A 23,164-nucleotide genomic window follows, 5' to 3' on the forward strand; every position below is an offset into this window, starting at 1 on the left:
GAATTGTTTTGTTGCTAAGGAAGCTACTCGACTGTTTTCTGGCATTGTGCTCCAGTTGAAATGTTAACTTCCTTTTTATGAGACGTTGGGTTAAGTTTTGTTGCATACTATTTGCCACGAACAAGACGCTACATTTTGGAAGCTAAATGTTTTACAGATGTCAACAAATTCTAATGTCTTAAACCGTTCGAGGTCGTTCTTCGTCATCCTTTTGAGGATCTACACCAATAAAAGTTTTCGTAACATATTTTCTCTGGTTTAAACCAATAAGGAACATATGAAACCTCTGGTTTCTTCCCTGTTCCCATGTCTAGAGGGTCCTTAAATTGACTCACGTCTCTTCAGAAGAGACTTCGTCTTGAATTTTGAAGAAGGCGTTCAGTCGCTGAGTAGCACCACAGCGATTTCGAAAACTCTTTAGAAATTGAAGCATAAACATAAGATTAAACAATGTCGGTATTATTTGCTTTCTCGTATATACACTGACGCCATCATCAAGCGTCAGAATTTCCTTCAGATACAGACAGATTCAACCGTTACCTGAAAAACATCATTTCGGGATCCAAGAATCCGAATTACCTGATTTGATCTATAACAAGAAATCACCCCAAAAATCTTGATCAATCCTTGCTATAAACCACAACCAGCAAACCCTGTAAACACCATCCAAAAGACAAGGCAACAAGACATAAATTATATTACTCAAAGCACCACTCACCTTACTGAGTTAAAATGACTTAAGATCGCTTAGAACCAAACTGACTAAAACAGTATTCGGTCCATGCGGTTTCCATGACAACGTAAACAACCAGTGAAAGTCACGTTATTCGTTCCTGTTCTCCAAGTCTCAATTTACTTACGTTCTGTCTGTAAGAACTTTACATCACAGAGTGCACTTTAATCATACTTACACTTAAAATGGTGTTTCCAAACTTTGTGCTGGCTGACTGACTCAAAATTCTCTGACTTAGAAATCACAAGTTAATATAAAAACGGCTCTGAAAGTCGTGCAAACACTTTTGCGTGTTCACACATAACAGAGTCGTCGTCTGTTTCCAATTCAGAGCTTTGATTTATGGGGAATTTGTGACATCATACGGAAACATTCTTTGATGCACAGTGATCCTGAAGAATTTAGGAGTGTCTGGGAACAACTCGCGTAAGGCCACATCGTTCAAGAAGGGCGTATGAAGAAGATGACTGATTTGCAGGAGACTTGAATTATTCAGCTCATCTGATTTGATAAATGTGCATTATTAGTCTCCATGCACACATCCGTATTAGCAACGTTACGTCCGTCTGGCCTGACATACATGTCACAATTTTATGTTCGACTTAATACGTCCGATTATGTAAATATGTTGATACGCCTGTATGCTGTGATGCTCTCGATATAAGCTGTCTTCTATTGAATCCACTGCCTCTAAACAGTTTTGAACCATGATGCCGCGTTTTAGAAACAGAAATTCATAACGGGACTGGATTACAGGCATGTAGCATGCATAGCCTTGTGGCAAGATGACTCCCGTCTTGTAGCAGCCCCGATCTTTGACAACTTAAAGTGGTAACTATCATTAAGGTAAAATATTAAATAGATTTTTTCAGAAAATTTTAGGCAACCAAAGTTACTTCTTTGTTTCAGACAGAAAAAAAGTTTCCATTTTTAAATATCAAATCCAAGAATGACTGGACAATTTTATAGAATTTATAAATAGATTTTTTCAGAAAATTTTAGGCAACCAAAGTTACTTCTTTATTTCAGACAGAGAAAAGTTTCCATTTTTAAATATCAAATCCAAGAATGACTGGACAATTTTATAGAATTTAGAGAAATAAATATTTTATCATATTTTATGATGAAACGTTGAAAACTCTGTTGTCAGACCGTTTACAAAAGATTTTAGTGGTTTCTCTCAGAGCCTTCAGGAAAACAGAATAGTAACTTAAAAAGGGGCGTAGCCCACCTTAATATATTTTACAATGAATTACTCATCGAAATAATCAATCCCATTATTCGTTGCCGTATAGACGAGCTACTGACAGCGTCGTTAAACATGGACGGAAAAAAAACAATTCAGCAACTCACCGACGACGTTCAGACGGAAGGCTTGGCTGATCTTGGGCTCAGTGCTCACTTGACACTCGTAGGTACCGGAGTCCCGGACCTGGGGCGAGCTGATCTTGAGCGTCCACTCATCGGAAACGTCGGAGTGCAAGGACTGGAATCGCTGGTCGTTGGTGTACGTCAGAATCCCGACCGTAAGGATGTGCAGGTCCCGCTTTCGAATCCACGACACCGCCCGGTCTCCGAGGTTCCTGACGCGGCAATGCAAGTAGGCGCTCTGCCCCACTGTCGTCGTCATCTCTCGCCGGGTCGAGTTGTCGAAGTAAGGCTGAGAAAACGGGTGTTCCCAGTACGGGGCGTGGTGTTCTACCACTGCTCCTGAAACACAGGGACCGGTAGTTCGTCATCGGACTCCGTAGTGTCGGAATATACGCGTGTCCAACTTAACGTAGAACTCGACATGCCGCAGATGTGGAAAGTGAGAAACCTGAAAACGCTAATAGGTGGGTCACAGCAGACTTAGGGCAAAATCAAATAATAAAATAAAACAACTTGTAATATGTTAAAAGATTTCATCTGTCAGTATTCCGTATTTGTTCAAGTACCATCTGCAGTCTGGGATGTAAGCCCCTCGTAGGCCACAGTTCCACGAAGACCCTATCTGACCCTATCGCAACATAAAAGGGACAATTTGTATCTTATATGCGTCATGTTTGTGTTTGATTAAATATATTTATTTTGTACAGTCTATACACAAACGTTTGAAGTTTATTGGTGTTGTAAAAATTATATAATATTAAAACATTTTGTTGTGTAAAATATTATATTAGCGCTCTTAATCTTATTTTTAATAGATATTTATACGATTATTTATTTATTTCCTATGTCAATTCATACTCATTCCAAGAAAATAATTAAACATTAATTCCACAGATAAATATAACGTCTGACTACAATAAGAAACTTACCATGAAAATGGAAAGCTACAAACAGAACTACGGATCATTATAATATATTGCATCAAATATCTAATAGTTTTTAAAATATTTTAAATTGATAAAAACCTGAAGACGACGGTATTACCCGTCGAAACATGTCGTTTTAATAAAAGCGCTAAAAAAATATAATGTAAAATCGTATTTACGATTAAGAGCGCTAATATAATATTTTACACAACAAAATGTTTTAATATTATATAATTTTTACAACACCAATAAACTTCAAACGTTTGTGTGTAGACTGTACAAAATAAATATATTTAATCAAAGAGTCAGTTCTATGACTTCAATGAAATTTAGAGAATATAGAGACCCGGCCATCATTTGATACGTGAGATGTGTTATCAGAAATGTCTGCTACGGTTTCATTACAGTTTAAAATATTTACTCCGATATTTTTTGTTCCTGGTTGTGTAACTTGGCCACCAATACGTAAGAAAAAAAAATAATATAAAATGAATGAACTCGTTGAAATATGGATTCGAGTGAATTAATAATACGAAATTTTATTCTTTTTTTTTGACAGATATTACAAGGCAGTCGAAATCCCCCCAACCTCTGCAGCATCCAGTATTTATGTAACCTTTATCGTATTTCAAGCACTACTTCGGATGCCGCATACATTTTCCATCTGCTTCAGTAAACCTAAACCTTCGCTTTTCATCCCCAAGGAATATGCAAGAGCACGGCTGGGAGAATCAATGTGTGTCCTTCTCCTCGAAGAGATAGAAAAATTGAGATAAAAATAAGGACGATTCCCTTCACTGCATTTCCTCTGGCTTAAAAAAAATCTTCCAAAATTATAAACACAGCATTTGTTTCCATTTGTGATTCAAAACGTACATTATTTTTATTAAAAAAAAGTCATATTTGACGGGAATTTTTTATATTATTATTATTAATAATAAAGTTTGTCCCACTATACGCCATGTAGGCGTTTGGGGTGAGTGGAGGTATAGCTTCTCTCTTCCTTGACCTCGGTACTAGATGGGGGTGAGTGGTCAGCATCACGCCCCGGCCGGCTTTACCCCCGGGAAAGGACCCCCGGTACCCATTGGATAGGAGGCTGGGTGGGCCCCAGAGCCGGTCTGGACGCAGAGGCTAGAGGAAAAATCCTCTGCCCCCGTCGGGGATCGAACCCCGGCCGTCCAGCCCGTAGCTAGTCACTATACTGACTGAGCTATATAATAATAGTAATAATAAGATTAATAGGAATGTTGCGACAACCTAATCGCTGAAATTAAATAAAGAACGCGCCATAAAACGGGTTTATTACGCTCAGTTTTACTGTAACTCGTAATTACAACTAATTATAACGTGTCAACAGCAGACATTCATTTCGACGTATTAATTATTCCGACACATTTATAGCGACAGACACTCATAATGCAAGGGCAAATGTCCGAATGCACTTCGTACTCGTACAAACGAACCTTCACAGCGCGGACAGGCCGAGTCTGATACTTCACAACGATGAAAACAGACAAGTTTAACGCGTTCAGATAACGCTTGTATGGAGCATGAATTTTGTTACTAACGTCATCGAGTTCCAATTTCGGGACGTCGGTTTCCTGTTATTACTTTCATCAGGAATGAAATATCACAGATTTTGTACTTTCAATACGATTTGAAAAGATAATATTCCAATAATCCTTATTATTGTTTAACACAAAACAAGGTATATTCCCGTCAACACTGACGGGTCAGACCAGACTAATTATTCTAGAAATTTCTTCAGAGGACTGAGTAAAACCCCGATAGAAGTCAGAATATTCAATTTCTGTTCCCTGAATCGAAACCGGGACCTCCAAATGGCTACGACATGGCGAATTAATAGATACTTACGTACATGAATGGATCGGTGTGGCCAGATATATGAACAAGTTTGAAAATTAAAATAGCTGTCTTCTGCGTTGTTACCACGTGTAGTCTGGTACACGTTTATCGAAGGCTCAGAAGACTTACTCCCTCCTTCATCAAAAGGATCGCCCTGATGATGGAGGCAGGAAGAAACTCTGAAACGTCGACAGACTTCTACCAGTCTACGTAGAAGTCAGCCATCTTCATACTAGCCGCCGTGAGAACTTTAAATATCAGACGTTTCTAGACATTATATAATACCCATTTCTCTCTGAAGTCAACGCAGAGAATGAGGCTGGTACGTCCAACCAGAGAAAAGAGATTCGAAGCGTTAGTTGGAGAACAAAATATGACTATCTGAGGAGCAGGCATTTAAATATCTGATGATGAATAAACACAAATTATTAGGAGCTATGCGAATTTGTATTCTACATAAAATGTTATTAAGTGAGACTAGATTAAGGACAAGATAGGTGGGACGTGCAGCACGGATGGTACAAATGATATTCTATACGCAATTAATAAAAACTTAATAAGAAAAGATCATTTGGGAGTGACAGGAGAGTGTGGACGGGATTAAACTGGCTCAAGAACACGGAGATGAACAATTACTATTTCGTAAAACAGGGAAAAATCTACATTTTTATGAGCAAATATCAGCTTCTCAAGAATTCTGCATCATGTAATTAGTTGAGTTAATTAATTACAGGGTGTGCATTTGAAATGGTCTCTAACAACATCATAATTCAATACAATTCAATTTTTTATTATTAGTGCTCTGTATCAACAGGCAGGAAGCCAATTACAGATACAGCACAAGAGATGAGCACACGAACACAATGAAAACATAAAAGGTAAAACTAGCAGAATATTAAAATACTTTAGTACGGAGGACGTTAATACACAAGAAAATTGCAAATAAATATACCAGCATATTTGAAAAATAATTAAAATCAATTAAGTAAATTATACTATTATAGAATGTGAAGAAGTGTGACAATAATAATAATATTAATAATAATGATGGTCTAATGTAAATCGAATATTTCGATAAAGAACATCATTTGATATATTTTAAATATTTTAAATGTTAATTATTGTAATATTTTAATATTTAATAAGAATTTATTGTGATTAGACGGACAAGATTTAAAATATATAATAATAATAATAATAATAATAAGTCACTCAGAAAATATTTGGCCAACGTCCCGGGCGAACACGACATCAGGGAACTTCAGAAAACTGTCATTTTAGGATTTTCATACATCATTCGAAACACGCTTTCATAAAATAAAATTAAATAATACATGTAGCACTTGCTAAAAACAATATGTACGAGGTGCGATCGGAAAGTTTCCAGACTGCGCCTATAAAAACCCGTACACTTATCTGAGGTATTAAATTCATCCATCACCCTCGAAGTAGTTCCCCTGGTAGTGAACACAACGATCCCAGCGCCGCTGCCAAGCCTGGAAGCATCCCTGGAAATCTTTCCCAGGGGAATTACTTCGAGGGTGATGGATGAATTTAATACCTGAGGTAAGTGTACGGGTTTTTATACGCGCAATCTTATAACTTTTCGATCGCACCTCGTATCCCGGAAATAGCTGCTACTCTATGTACCTTAGGGACAAGGTCTGTCTCGGGTATTTGGAAGTACGTACCCCATAAAGTGGTGAATAGATGGAATAATAATAATAAAAAACTTAAAGAAAGTCTCAATAATGTTTCAAAATATATTAAAGGGCGTAGATACACGGATATACAGACATGTCATCAGCTTATATCATAGAATGAAATGGGGTAAGAAGCCTGCACATTTTCGTGCCTTGTTCATCTCAGCGTGCAGGCTTACCATTAAGAGTCCGCCATCAAATTTCTACCGGAACCATTCACGTGACGAAACCAACGCCAGAGTATGATCCAAAGACATAAAACAGAGAGCGACGTCTTTTAACGGCGGGATTAAGGGTCTGTGCACTGGTGATGCCATATTTTACGACCAGACTGATTCGCGTACTAAGAGCTGGAGTTTCGGTACATCCAATGGATCGAGAGGTTTGGGACCCCGCAAGGTCGAAACACAGAATAATCAAGCCCGAAATTACCATCTTCTGTGTTATTTTACTTCTTACAAGCAGAACGGTGCAGATCGATCTTAGGTAAACAGTATTTTGAGAGACCTGAGGTTCTCACGGTGGTAAAGATGTCAATGTTGATCTTCTGGGTTGTAACGCGATGTCGTGAGTAGATAAGAACGTTTCAGATAAAAATTCTGTTTCCATCTTCAGGACTACTCCAGCCCTGAAGATGAAGGCAATGTATTCCATCGAAACGTTGTCATCTATTTAAGACACGGTGCTACTACTCAGAGGACCAAAATAAAAAAATATTTTACGTGACAAACATTTTAAAATATATTGGGGGGGAAAAGAAATTATGCATTATAAATTCAATTTTTGGTATGAATGAAACGTCGAATTTCCTTACGGTGTGTGTCACTATGGGGCCTATACATCGGAATCTACGATATTTAAAAACCGAACTTCAATAAGGAGCACAAGATTTCAAAAGATTTTGTAACTGTGACTCTACCAAATTATAGGAGGATTGAAGATTTCCGTCTTCTGGATTGTTGCGCTGTGTAGTCTGGTCGATGTTAACCAACGTTTCAGAGGTCATACTGCCTCCATCATCAGAAATCTTCATACTCACCGCTGTGAGAACCTCAAGTCTTACATATATAGGAGGATTATCGAAGTGTTTTTGAAAAAAAGAGTTATGTTTTTGTAACGCAGAATTTCGACCAATTCATGTAGACCAAGACCGACAAAATTTTCTCAAATTAGAATGTCTTAATAAAATTAAGAACGTACGAAAATAATAACCAGTCACGTGAAACACGACGTTCTCTCATTCTTCCTATGATATTAATATATTAAAAAAGAATATGGCGGCTTTTCCGTCTAACAAAAGAAAATGCAGCTGAGAAAAAACGTCTTCTTTGGAAGGAGATTAGAAATATGAAATAAGAGGAGAGGAAATATGTACTTTTACAGCTCGCTTATCCACCTCAGCAGCGAAACCAGATTTAATGAAATTGCTCTGAAACCGCCCGTCTACCTCGATTTATACAGCGAGAGAAATGAAACACGTAATAAAACAAACAACATGTACAAATACGAAGTCGGAGTTTAGGCTTATAAAGCGTGATACTTCAACTGTCGTCCAGGATTTAATCTTTCCATCTCTTTCTAGATCGACCAGTGTTTCTTTTCCGAAAGGATTTATAATACAGTCCAGTGGCTTATTTTATTTTATATAGAATATTTTATTTATTTAAATTTTTTACTTTCGCATTGAACCTCAAAGGGGCTGGTAATCCATAATTATTAAATAATTAGAGCATTATTGGAAAATGTCTCAAAAAGAATAAATAAATAAGTGATGTAATATTTTTCTGAAATAAAAACGAAATTAAAAAAATACGAGGCGAAAAGATAAAGATACATAAAGATAAAATGAGTTTAAAATATGTTTATAAGGATATAAACAGGTTCAATTTGTACACGATAAATGTATCTTAAGCTCTTAAAGTATTACTTCAGCTCAGAGCATCACTGTGTGTTTCTAACGTGACGTCACGCCGTAGCAAAATCTCTTGTTACATGAGAACGCATGTATCCGAACGGACATAACAGTACCAAGCACTCAGTGGCAATTGATTGAATTACATCACTTCAGCTCGTAATTGAATTACAGCCTCAAGAACAGCTTTCACTGTTGTCTCTTAAACTAAATTCCTCCTGAATCATATGTTGCCTTGCTAGACACGGGTCTATCTCACTTTTATTCCTTGACGTTTGAGAAGTGTATTCTTAGGTTATTTAATGATGCTGATTCAAATGTTAGTAAAAGCCATGAAGGTAGTCATTAATATTTACTCAACTACAGAACTGGCTGTGATGATGAGTTCATGAGTTGATCTTTGTAATGGTGAAGTCGAGTGTTTTCTTTGCGGTACGGACAAAATTATAAAATTGTCTCTTACTTCTCTCTCTCGGCTTAAAAGGGAAATTCTCGATCACTTATTCTCAAAACGACTAACTCACCTACACAGCGAAGTATACCTCGTCTGAAGATTTTTAAATCAATTATCGACAAGTTAAATGAATTCAAATACCTTGGCGTCGTCCTACATCACAAAATCACCTACAGTTCACATATCGTACATAGCATATAATCTACATCTAAAATAAATTAAATAAATTACATTACTGATTATTCAGTGTTTATAATAAAATAATATATATATTTTTTAAATTTCACGTACCCCCTAAGATGTCTTCGCGTACCCCCGGGGGTACGCGTAACCTAGGCTGAATATCACTGCTTTAAATGAGCAAACTGGAATGGAGACGATTATAATTTATGTGAAGAAACTTGCAGGTAAATTATATTTTAAAAGTCAGTTCAATGACAAAGTTAAAATTCTCATTCAAGAGACATCTACTTTCCAAGAAACATTCTGTATAACTGCTGTTTCTTAGTCTATTCGTGTAAAGAAAGTGAATGGACACAGTTATTCGTGAGGTACCGACAATTTAATTCATTTCCAATTAAGTAATGGGCTATAACACTGTAACAACATCAGAATTCGTCATCTAGCGTGCAATTCAAACTGCAGTTTAATTACAAACATGAAACTAGCCGAATCCAGAAGCCTTCGACACTAATTAATTTCCAGTCATTATCGATGTAAATGTCATTGGAATAAATTGAGCAGCGCGACCCGAAGGCAGTGTTAACTGATGCGAGACAGAGAGGCCCTAAATTTGGGTGTGGCTATTAGAAGAAATATATATTTTTCTTCATTAAGTGAGAATGATAATAATATTAAAACGGATGAGAATGAACTGAGAATATAGTTAGGGAATAAATTATCCTGTATCAGGATATGGTCTAGCCTCTGTAGTGGGACTGCTTTAATTTATATACTTTTACAGGATACGGTTAAATGACAGATGTTCATAAACTCATGCACCACGGATATTCATCAAAACGCCGGAAGACAATACCTACAGGAAATTTGTTTTAGAAAGAGAAAAGAAAATTACGGAGCTCCATACAATCCAATTTATCAACAAATTAGATAACATTTCAAAATCTAAGATTAGATTCCATGCCTGAAATTCACGCCTAATGCACAGCGCTGTATTTTATTATATACAGAAATTATATGCAGACTATATAAATCGTTCTTGCACAAATAAACGTGTGAATTCTTAGCCGCCTGTCCTCATAGAGTATTTAAATAACCGGTAAACTGATTTTGACCAAATTTCTTATTCGAGGTCTACACTAAACGCAACCAAAGCATGTAATTTTTATTCATGTGAATTTAAAATTTAATTTTTTAATTATTTCAAAAGCAGGGGCTATACCAGGCGGCTAGATATGGCTTTCCATCCCAGAGAACGGGATTCAGTCCTAGGAAAATCTTACTCATGGTGGACAATGTGTCACTAAAGCAGTGTCTTCCCCAGCTAAGTTTATTTTCGCTGCTAATCACCGTTTCACCATTGCTCGATCACCACCCCAGGAGATGTGAGTTACCAGGGACTTTATATCTGATGCTGGATTTGGCTGATCTCAGAACAACAGAATTCGAGATTTAACACAAAAACAATTGATCAGAGACCCTTCAGAAATTGATATTCCATTATAACACCATATAACAAACTCATTAAGATTACAATCTTGTTTTAAACATGCGTTCAATATGGTTAATGTTTAATAAAATATTATTTATTATTATTTATTTTTATTTAGTGTTCTGTCTGAGGACTGGTCCATATGAACAGGATCCTTCCATCCTTTTCTCTTCTCGGACTGGGACCTGTTAATATACGTTCTTGGCAGATGATCCAGAAGTGGTTTGCCATTGCCTTCTTCTGTGTGTGAATGGAGTAATTGTTGGGATGCCACGGAGAAACCGGGGAAGAAGCCCCCGGAGGAAAACTCCGTGTTGCCTAGACCAAGGCCTTGCCCAACACAAGTTATAAATTCGGGCACCGCCGGGAATCGAACCCGAGACCCCAGGAATGGAACACGTTCGTCTTTTACTCCTATTATAATTAAATATAAGTTATCATATTATATAAAATTAGTTAGAAAGCCTAAATATTATTAAAAAAAATTACCACAAATATAATCCTAGCTTCATAAGAGGGAGACAAAAGTTATCAGAAGTTTATCATAGGCGCCGCTTTAGATATCTTGTATTGAACCAGATAAAACTTCCCATTAAAAATTTGGTCTTTTATATTGTTTCTTACATTCAGGGTTTACGCTCAAATTTTTATACGTGTTTCTCATCTACCCCGTGCATGCTACATTTCCCACCAATTCATTAATTATGCAATTTTCTCCGGTCTTGTGTTACTTCCTGTGTCTTGGGCCCAAATAGTCCCCTCGGCTTCACGATCTAGAAGACTCCAAGTAGCACATGGCTTCAGCATAACGCTGATACATTAGGGCAAATATCCCGTGTAAATTAACCAGCAAAGTCAAATAGAAGTTTTTTAATTAAAACATTGTTTAACATCCCAACATAGGCTCTTACTATGAAATTTACAGTAACAGTGAGCTGTTTCCCTGGGGAAATACGAGAACCAGCCCTTCAACATTTCCTCACGTAACAAATTTACTTTGAGAAACAATGACAGGTTCTGTGTCTTAGCAACACAGAACCTGCTTTTAGGTTAGAAATAAATTGAAAAAATGTAACTCGAATGTTTCCAATCTCGTTATATATATTTGTCGAGCGTCTTTTTTTATTGTTGTTATATCAAATTGATTCTTTTATAACTGGTTTCTGTATCTTAACCTGCAGGCGACATACTAGCGCCAAACAGCTGTTGTGTGGCAGTAAAGTGAAGCTGATATTTTCGATAAAAAACTAAGTAGTTTTTAAGATGACAGCTTTTTTTAAATAAATTACACATTAGTGAATTATTGAACTTTCATTTTCAAATGCAGATGTAAAGAAAGTGGAATAAGGCAGGGGAAAATGAGATAAACGTGGAAGATGAGGGAAAAATAAAGGAGCATCGAGAAGGAAGAAAGTTATCCATTTCTTGGTCTAACAATAAAACATTTACTCTTCAAACGGAACACAAAATAAAACTTGATCAAATTTTCTTTACGAAACTATAGAGACGTCTCAATCAGAATAGTGATTAGACTGCGGGCTGAAAGTCCGGACTTCGATTCCCGGGCAAGATAAGATGTTTATCTTTGCCGAAACGTCCAGACCTGATCTGGAGTTCACCCAGCTCCTACCCTAAGGCACTCAAAACGCTCGAGACGAAAACATCAGTGGACAACGACGTCGGTAAACTTTCACTCATAACAAAGTTCACTCCTCTTAGCGTCTGTTAAAGGCTTTTAAAATGATTGTTTCGGAACGTCGATCCATCGTGAACCACGTAACGAAGAGTTTTATGTAAGGTAAATTGCTTACACGTGTTTGAAAGCTGCACAGTTACGACAATAAACATTTATCTACTTTTAACGCATCTTACAAACCGTTAAGGAAAAAAATGTATTTTAAAAATGTCACATTTCATGTTTCAAATTATCGTCCGACGGCCTGTAACCAACAAATTTCTTTACGAAGTAGATGTTTCGGGTTTTAAGTAAAAGTGAACGGAATTAACACGTAATTGCTGAGGTAACTTCATTATCAGAGGAATAACACACTCTTAATTTATTAATTTATATAAGATAATGAGACAATGAAAATGAGAAATGAAGTACAAAAATGACAAGAAATTTTTAATGAAAAGCTTATCAGATATGGACTAGTAGTCGGTGGTCTAGCGGTTAGAACGCTGGCCTTGTAATCCTGGGGTCTCGGGTTCTATTCCCGGCGGTGCCCGAATTTATAACTTGTGTTGGGCAAGGCCGTGGTCTAGGCAACACGGAGTTTTCCTCCGTGGCATCCCAAAAAATACTCCATTCACACACAGAAGAAGGCAATGGCAAACCACTTCTGGATCATCTGCCAAGAACGTATATGAACAGGTCCCAGTCCGAGAAAAGGATGGAAGGATCCTGTTCATATGGACCTGTCGTCAGACAGAACACTAATAATAATACAAAAATTGCAGACAAATAACTACACACAGAGCAAAGATACTTCATCTGTTAGTAATATTAATTTTTGAATTACGTTCTAAGTAAAAATATCGCGAGAAATGATAACATTACAAATAAATAATATTGTTTCTTGATTACACTACACGTTTTTTTTTCGGATAAGTAGATAAGACCCATAAAATTCGTTCTAGCGTTTAAGATAACATTCGAAAAAAAACCCCGAGAAACTTTGGCACGAGGTCAGATCCCAAATTAAAGTCCAGCTTATAGTGGGAAGACGATTGATACAAAAAAATAATACTGAGCTCTGAGATGAGAATCTCCACAACCAGACATTGTTTTTCTTAGCAATAGAACATCATCCTCTTCCTGAACTTCAATATCTGACACAAGAAGGCGAGGTTAACTACCCGTTTACCTCTCGATTTCTACACCCATTCAGTCGTATTACGAGACAGCCTTCTCTTCGAGAAGTACAAACATGGCAGCCACTTTCAATTGTTTTCTTAGGTTCTTTATTGCGTGGTTAACGTAGAAATGAGCGGGACGGACAACAAAGACGGATAGCAAAGGTTCTAATCCCTCTAGAGCATTGAAGTGATCAGACAAGACTAGTGATAACAAAAGCTGTAATTGGCTTTAATACGTGAAGCTTGTAACGTTTATATCAGCCATGTTTTATTGGTTGTATCGTGGAATTGAGTCGTGAGTGGAGGTCTATGGTCTCCAAGGAAACGCTGTTGAGAATTTCGAAGGACGCAAACAATTCTAATCACCAACCAAACGATTTTTAGCGAAACTTGGTAAAAAAAAAACTTCTTAACGATTTATATCTGCAACTTTAAACTTCCTGTTACAAACGAAAACGCGGAATCAGAGTCTGTGATAGGGAAAAAGATACAGAAATCTTCATACTCTGATGACGGAGGCAGTATGACCTCTGAAACGTTGGTTAACATCGACCAGACTACACAGCGCAACAACCCAGAAGACAGAAATCTTCATACTCATCGCCCTGATGATGGAGGCAGTATGACCTCCGAAACGTTGGTTAACATCTACCAGACTACACAGCGCAACAACCCAGAAGACAGAAATCTTCATACTCATCGCCCTGATGATGGAGGCAGTATGACCTCCGAAACGTTGGTTAACATCGACCAGACTACACAGCGCAACAACCCAGAAGACAGAAATCTTCATACTCATCGCCCTGATGATGGAGGCAGTATGACCTCTGAAACGTTGGTTAACATCGACCAGACTACACAGCGCAACAACCCAGAAGACAGAAATCTTCATACTCTGATGATGGAGGCAGTATGACCTCTGAAACGTTGGTTAACATCGACCAGACTACACAGCGCAACAACCCAGAAGACAGAAATCTTCATACTCATCGCCCTGATGATGGAGGCAGTATGACCTCTGAAACGTTGGTTAACATCGACCAGACTACACAGCGCAATAACCCAGAAGACGGATATCTTCGTACTCACCGCTGTGAGAACCTCAAGTCTTACCTAATATATCTGTTTGTCTGTTCGCCCGCCACTGGATTGTGTCTTGAATCAGTCAAAACCATTGCATTACCTCACATCCTATTTACTTAAAGTGCAATACTACTAATATTCCGTAATCTACATCTATGTCTCTCAATTTGACTCTTTCCTTTTGATTTTCCGATCAAAATATATTAATCTGCGCTTTGTGTATTTTTATGAATCTCTTTATTACAGACTCTCAAGTAGTCAGCTATCGATAAATTCATAAATCGATTATATTAATTAAATATTCAACACATAATAAATTCCAACAGTTGGTGGTTGAAGTGTTGCTTTTATCAGGATATTAATTAAGATTCGGTTTACTCTGTGTCTATCCTGCATGTGCGCCATGACATTTGACGATATCAAATTTTATTTATTTTGGATACATGTCAACTCTGAAAGGAGACGATGTGACAGGGTTGAACAGAAGCCCCTGAAGCGACCCTCGGTGGTGAGTTTTACCCATTAAAAACCTCCTTGCACATCGCAACCTCGTCTATCTAAAACCTGTTTCAATACCAGCAAAGTTCATGATGACGTAAATACACGAAAAGAGTTTTTATCAACGTTGATACAAAAGGTCACTGTAGGACTTCCAAGTCCCCCCCCCCCCCGCGAAACCTGAAAAATAACTAATGGATTACAAACAAATGTTTAATGAGTTTCATATGTCGTCTCGTTTATCTATGTTCTGTTAATTAAAGACGTCACTTGCATTCGCTTTAACTTCTAAGAAACATCGTTAAAATTTTATTAAAGTTTTAATTTCGAACATGAACGGAGGAGAAATCTAACAGTGTTTATGTATTAATTTAAAACGTTTACAAGAATTCCCTTTAACTGGAAATAGTTTTAGTATGAAATTTCGTTTCATACTAAATTACGTGTAGGAAATGATCTTTTTTCATGTCGAAGTTTCACTATACGGGTCAGACATTTGAAAACAACGTACCATTACTCCTTCTTAACATATTTTAATCTCGCATTCAACAACAACAACAATAATAATGGGTAAATAATGTTGCTGATGCTTCAATTTTGAAAATAGAGGTTCCAAAGAATTTTGAAACTTACATATACCTCCAACATCAACATCATCATTATCTTCGCAAAAAGTTTGAAACCAAAAATCGCAACATTCAGGCTTCAAGTTTGAGACTAAAATTTTCCTTGCAAAGTGTCGTGTTCCTAGTATGGCTGTTTCTTTGGATGTCTGTTGAATGCTTTCCAGAATATTTTAGTCCTTTCCCTATAATTCCAGTCATTACCGGTATGACAAAGCATTTCACTTTTCACAGACAATGAACTTTCATACATCGATATTTGGATTTTAATTTCTTTTCTAATTTCAGATACTTTCCCTGGGACGTCGGCGATTCTCTCTCTCTCTCTCTCTCTCTCTCTCTCCAGGTGCAACCAGTATATCCTTATTTTCATTACGCACCGAAATATAATTGTTTATCCCAACATTAGTGACTAAACCTTTCCCATGTTCTTCTGTCTGACTTCTTTACGATTGGCGTAAGAGAGAAATTTGGAAATGCACTGCCAAATTAGAAACAAATTGAAACGGAAACCGCCTATTAAAATAAACAGTAACTGCTCATAACAACTCGTCGTATCCCCAGTAATCCGAAGTTCCGTCAGAGAGAAATTACAAGTTACTATAAAAGAATGAAATATAAAAATAAACTTTCTGCCTGCATCTCGGGGTTAAAATTAAAGAAATTTTCTTTCAAAATGTTATAAAATCTTCCGAAGCTATTTGTTCCGCCGTGAGGCGCCGCCCCGTCTCGAGACTTCGCCCCATAATTCGGTTTTCGTTTGTTCAACATGGCGTTCCATCGTAGGCGAGTGTTTGCGCTGGATACGTGAGTTCGTCTTCCCTTCAGTTCGAATCTAATCAAACCTCGATTAAAGCTTGTCCCTCGAACAGATCTTCATTATTAGATTTCCGTAAAATTGAGAAGTCTTCTCTGGGCCAACACGGGCAAATCTTCGATTGAAATCTCCGGTTCTCGTTAAGGAGACAACTAAGGACTTCACTCCCCTCCAAATGTCCCTCAAAAGAACACAAAAAGTAAGCTATTTTTTCTTTTAATTTGTGTTCAAACTGAATTAGCACGAAAATGGGTTTCGAATAGCAAAAGACGGAAACAGTAGAATATGTTCTTCCTCGTCCAATAAAAGCCAATTTTCGAAGAGAACATTCAATTTATAAAACCTCTTCAATAGGATGTCAAGATTAGGTTACGCGCGTCCTCAGGTTGCGAATAGAGGAACAACCTTCAGTTATGGAGGTTAGCTACTAATAAGCAGTCGCGGACAGCCGATAATGGGTAATCCTCAAGCTTGGGGGTTGGGCGTGGGGCTAACAAACCTTAACCGTGAAAATGTATTATATTACGAACACAGTACTAAAACCTCGATCTTGTTGAGCTGGGCTGTGAGGATGGCAAATGGATGGAGTTGGTTCAGGATCGTGGCCGGCGGTAAGATTTTGTGTTGTCGGTGTTGAACCTTCCTGGTTCTGCTACCAGGGAGTTAGATAAAGAGCTTGAACGATTCTCATAACAACATAGTCGTCACACTCCACACAAGGAGAGGGTGTTCAATAAACCAAGAAAGAAGCTCTTCTTCAGGAGTTGACACCTTTTGTTTTAATGTTACTAATTAAAAACACGTTCAGACCTACTGTGTTTCTTACGTCCAATATTAGTTTTGTGGCCTATAAATTTGAATAAATTAATTGCATCAAAATTATGAATTTTAATTCAAAGTAATCGAAGACGTCTTTATAATTTGGTAAAAATAATAATATTCTTCTGTCCTGTGTAATGTTGGCTGGTACAAGATAAAATACGATGAAATTAGACGAGAAGGTGAGGGAGTAAGACAGACACTAAATTTAAAGGGGAGGGAACATAAATTAACGGCTACAAAGGTTCCCAGGCAGTGCCCGTTCGTCCTGGTATCGGCAGGTTTGCTGAAAGTCAGGAATTTGTAAGTGGGAGAGACAAGAGTGGATGAAAGAGAGACGTTAAACAAGGTCTTACTGAGGTCGTGTACAATTCTGAAGTTTGATATTAGCCTTGGGAGGTCACTTTACTGACTATAACACCACTTCGAGGAATATTTTGGACAGGTTACATATATTTTAATTTAGAGTTAGCAATGCATGTTTATTCATTCAACGCGTAGTTTTGGTCTCCCGCCAGTTTAACCGAGTATGAACTAGCAGTGAATACTTGTTTCAGAATTTAATGTTTGTTTATGAAAAGCAAACAGTCCACAGCAGTCACAAGAATTCAGCTCACCGAACAGCTTTAATTGCATAGATCATATCAAACTATAAGAGTTTTATGTCAGCGCGTGAGAAATTTTGTTTGTTAAACCAGAAGGAAAGAATTCACTCGGAAGACCTAGGCGTAGAAGTGAATATAACATTCAAATTACTCCGGAAAAAGTGTCATACTGTGCTAATTAGATCCGACTGGTTCAGGGGAGAGGTTTATGGCAATGCGTTGAATTTCTTTACTCGCATAAGATCGTCCACACATTACATGCAGACTGTACGTATATTTTTAATAATATTACTGTGAAGTAAAAATATCATCTCACTGCATACAGCCAGAATAAGGTATTTATTTTGGTACTTCGTTAAATTTTCGAAGTATCAAAAAATGTTCCAATTAAAAGTTGTATTTATTATTATTTAAATTCATGCAAAGTGGGGGAATTGTGCTGGACTGACAAGAACTCAATTAAACTTGCCTAACAATACTTAGTGCTAGCCTCTAATACCAAATTTAATAAAATACTTTCAAGAGTGTTGAAATTGAAATACGAAAGCAGGCGTAAGGACATTATTACTTGCATTTCGTCTGGGAATAAATAATAATAGTTAATTTTAAAACGTAAAATTAAACTCTTTACATCTATACAAATATTACAAGAATCAGCGCGTCACTTATCCAAGTGTCTTAAAAATGGAGGTCAGTAGCTCAGGTAAAAGAATAGTTAATTATTACTAAATATCGAACTAGCGAGTATATGGAACGAATTCCTTAACTAATTTAAAATAATTTAATACCTTAAAAATTACCTAGAGTGGCTGAGAATAATGATACACTGTCTCCGGGAGCAGACACTGGACCTCCCGACTACAAGGCAGGAGTTCTAACCGCTCAACCCCGCAACATTTGGTGACCACGCAGTAGAACCTTAAGCCACTCTTGAAATAAGCAACTGCCCGCGTGACGTCACAATGATAAACACTTGAGCGTGTTTCGCTCACTGTACAAACATCAACCATATTCGCAGAGCAGGTCAAATGGATGTTTGCAAGGAACCAGACCATTTCGCTTTGCGATTAGAGCTTGCAGCCCACACAGCAGATGTCACCACAAGCTGTGGGCACACCCCTACAGACTGTCCCGTAAAAATACCATTAAATGGAGGATACACATCATAAAACGAAGTTAGACTCAAAAACTTTATCACTTTTTATATCAGGGACCAGACATCTCGTTCAAAATACTCTCTGGCTCTGAACCGGGTCTAGAGACATGCTTTTGTGAACACGGTATTGAACAGTAGGAATTGAGATTTTCTTCTGGGTTGTAGCGCCGTGTATTCTCATAGAAGTTTACCAACGTTCCAAAGACACATGCTGTCTCCATCATCAGTGTGATCATCACGAGATAAACGCTGGATTCCATTTTGAATTCGTTTTCGTGTGCAGTAGTGAATTTGGCACGGCTCGTGACGGCTCGGTTCAGACAACGGGACGGTACAGAAGGTATTAATCGATCAAAGATTATTCTCGACTGCGGTGTTTGGTCCATTGCTGCAGATAAAATCTGCTAATATCTACACACACACAGCAGATAATAGTCATTTTAAACGACAGAAGTTAAGCTGAGCATGCGCGGAGCATATTATTCCTAGTTTATACAATTAACAGCACTAACAGCTGATTATTTTATTTATTTAGTGTTCTGTCTGACGACAGGTCCATATGAACAGGATCCTTCCATCCTTTTCTCGGACTGGGACCTGTTCATATACGTTCTTGGCAGATGATCCAGAAGTGGTTTGCCATTGCCTTCTTCTGTGTGTGAATGAAGTACTTGTTGGGATGCCACGGAGGAAAACTCCGTGTTGCCTAGACCACGGCCTTGCCCAACACAAGTTATAAATTCGAACCCGAGACCCCAGGATTACAAGGCCAGCGTTCTAACCACTAGACCACCTCATCTTATTATTATTTAGTGTTCTGTCTGACGACAGGTCCATATGAAGGATCCTTCCATCCTTTTCTCGGACTGGGACCTGTTCATATACGTTCTTGGCAGATGATCCAGAAGTGGTTTGCCATTGCCTTCTTCTGTGTGTGAATGGAGTAATTGTTGGGATGCCACGGAGGAAAACTCCGTGTTGCCTAGACCACGGCCTTGCCCAACACAAGTTATAAATTCGGGCACCGCCGGGAATCGAACCCGAGACCCCAGGATTACAAGGCCAGCGTTCTAACCGCTAGACCACCGTGGCTATAACAGCTGATTAGTGTTGCAAAAACAATAGAAATACGCATTGCGATTCTAAGAGGAAGGAAGAATTAGGACAACACTTAAAAAAGGCATATTCCTACGTAGTTTAACAAAGCTTTTTAATTGAAGAAATAAAAATGAAATCACGATTAGTGATTAGGTAGTGTTTGAAGTTGTTGTGAGACCGTGGTTAGAACAGAAGCGAGTAGTTATCGAATGCTTAACCACTACACCAACTTATTTGGTCTGAGTTTGAAGTACAAACATATTGCAAGTTCGATCTATGCTACTTTGCGTTTGTGAGTGTAGTTACAAATATAGTCATGTAAGGACCAAACCATACTACAGAGACCAAACTGAACGGCGCTATAAACTACTTCTAGTTCAGTTTCATTAAGCATATGCCACACAGAAACATCAAAATACACTCGAGAGAGCTTTACAAGGAACCAAAGCTCGAATTACGAGTAATTCCCACCAGAAGGAGGGTCTCGAGCGTGTAAGGTCAAACTAGGAATATAACTGATTTGATCCATTCGATGCCAAGTACCATCTGCTGCAACAGTCAACAACTCTTCGTTTTGAATTTACGTGTCTCGTATGAATCTAAGAGCAAACAGAAATTCTTTCATAAAATGGTAAAGTTGCGTCATATTGTGATATAATAAATATATTATTTAAATCTTGTCCGTCTAATCACAATAAATTCTTATTAAATATTAAAATATTACAATAATTAACATTTAAAATATTTAAAATATTAAATGACGTTCTTTATCGAAATATTCGATTTACATTAGACCATGGAATAAAAATCTGAAAAAGAACATCGTTTAATATCTGGTAAAAATCTGATAAAAATGTACGCTGGCATAATGTATGAAAATTGTATTTGAATTATTTATCGTTTTGAAGCTTTATATAATTATATACACCTGAGGATGGTTCTTTTAGGAACTGAAACATGTCGTGAAAAATGATGGTCTAATGTAAATCGAATATTTCGATAAAGAACATCATTTAATATTTTAAATATTTTAAATGTTAATTATTGTAATATTTTAATATTTAATAATAATTATTGTGATTAGACGGACAAGATTTAATATATATCAATTATTTCCTTAAACAACATCAACCAGTTGATGTCTCTGACGGTAGAATGTAATATCACATTTGTCCTAAGGGCTGAATTCATGAATACTATAATAAACCAATTAATTTCTATGTTCAACGTCTTTATTAAGAAAATAATAGGTTCTCAGCTGCTCGTGAAGTTCACAATGGGAAATTAAATTTCATTATTACGTTCTAAAGAACAAGTCAATGGCCCTGTCCTGTGATTCCTGAATCCAGACCATATTCTCACACCCTACTTCTGTAATATACGTTTTAATATTATCTCATCAGCATCTAGATCTCCCAAGTGACCCGTTCCATAAAGATTCTCAGAGTAAATGTCGTATATACTTTTCTCCAGTGTCCTGTCCCTTCATCTTCTTTAAATATTAATATTTTGTAGTCGAAATCTCGCCTAGATAATATTTAATAATTCAGTCCGTACCGCGAAGAAAACACAACGTCTCACCATTACGAAGATAAATTGCTTTACGCTGTTTAAGGAAATTATAGCTGTTTGCAGTGAGAATCTTACGAAATAAAAACAAATTGAAAATGAAGAATTACTTATTGTGGAAGCAGGTGGGATATATAGTTCCCACTGGACCTTAAAGTGTAAATATAAGGTCACAGCGTACATTTCGACTACATCTCCTCTCGGTTTGTTAACTCAGCCAAACACAGCTGCTTGTGTTACATTTCTGGGTGGTTACAGAGAGTCTACTGCCATATGCAGCGAGTACAAGCGACGGAGTTGCATGTATCCATGGAAACCGACAGCTTTATATGACAGGAGTCACCCTGGAGAAAATTCATCTGTCGACAAAGGAAAAGTTCCTTAAAGAGAAATCCCAGTAGACCTCAGTTCTGCACAGGACAGAAATTTTGTCTTGTATTTAGAAGGAATCTCGAGCTACTAACGGAGTTCTCAACTGCAATGTTTCCACGGTTTCTCGCAGTTTCTATGCGTAGATTAAGAAGGAAAATTCTTGAGAAACTTCACGGCACAGAATTTTCCTGATCCTTCCAATTTAAAAAGATATTCTGAGCGCGCCAGAAATGCAAAAGTTTCGTTCCAACACTGATGGACCGCGTTTTTCTTCAGCAACCCATAGATTACATCGGGGGTTCTCAACCTGCTGCACGTCGATGTGTGTGTCCTGTCCACTTACGTTAGGGATCACGCAAAATAGTTACTCGATATCGTATCACGAACAAGATGAGCTCAGTTCACATTCGCACGCTGACAAACCATTTCCAAAACAGTTTCGAAATGTTTAATTAAAACAAAAAAAATTACCATCTGTCTTCTACGGTTGTAGAACATGGTCTTTTAAACTGGGCAAAGTGAATTTTAATAAACTAAAAGCCAGGTTTAATTAGATAAGGTAACGTTACGGTACATTAACTAGGCTCATACTCAGAGGATATGACGTCATCATTATGTCTCGATTTCAAGTAACCGGCATGTCGATATTAACAGAGGTAGGATGGAAAGATTAAGCGTGCGAAGTATTCACTTAAAACACGTCTGTACTAAATTTTATTAAAATCCAGTTACCAAATGGTGATATGACGGGTGAGGTTTAGGTTGGGTTTCAAGAAATCTCTGTACAGTTCCCCTGTTTACCTCTTAATCCTTACGTCTTTAGTATTCCTTCGTCTAAACAAAGTAATGGAGATATTCATTCTTCTTGCTAATATCCCTTTGAGAACAAATTTACTCCTGAATTTCGTTGTTAACCCTTCTCAATTCTGCACAAAGTCATCACAGAGAATGTTCATTCAGCGAACACTTCAAGCGAACATTTTACAAGACACTTGAATCGAAATGCTCTACTGGGCGACCTCAGT

The 23,164-nt window shown here is 37.4% G+C and overlaps 1 protein-coding gene across 5 annotated transcripts in view; it reads right to left on the minus strand.

Moving 5' to 3' along the window:
- LOC110826550 (limbic system-associated membrane protein) overlaps positions 1-23,164 on the minus strand; it is a 580,384-nt gene that overhangs the window by 7,337 nt on the left and 549,883 nt on the right. For all 5 annotated transcript variants that reach the window (XM_087349748.1, XM_087349749.1, XM_022057292.2 and 2 more), the window contains one exon: positions 2,087-2,443. In XM_087349748.1, the coding sequence (XP_087205874.1) occupies positions 2,087-2,443 (357 nt within the window). The remainder of the gene's footprint in view (positions 1-2,086; positions 2,444-23,164) is intronic.

The sequence above is a fragment of the Zootermopsis nevadensis genome, unplaced genomic scaffold (genome assembly GCF_977971745.1).
Source record: "Zootermopsis nevadensis isolate Lab colony 2312 unplaced genomic scaffold, Znev_1.0 Znev_ptg000016l, whole genome shotgun sequence".
In the NCBI taxonomy this organism is placed as follows: Eukaryota; Metazoa; Arthropoda; class Insecta; order Blattodea; family Termopsidae; genus Zootermopsis; species Zootermopsis nevadensis.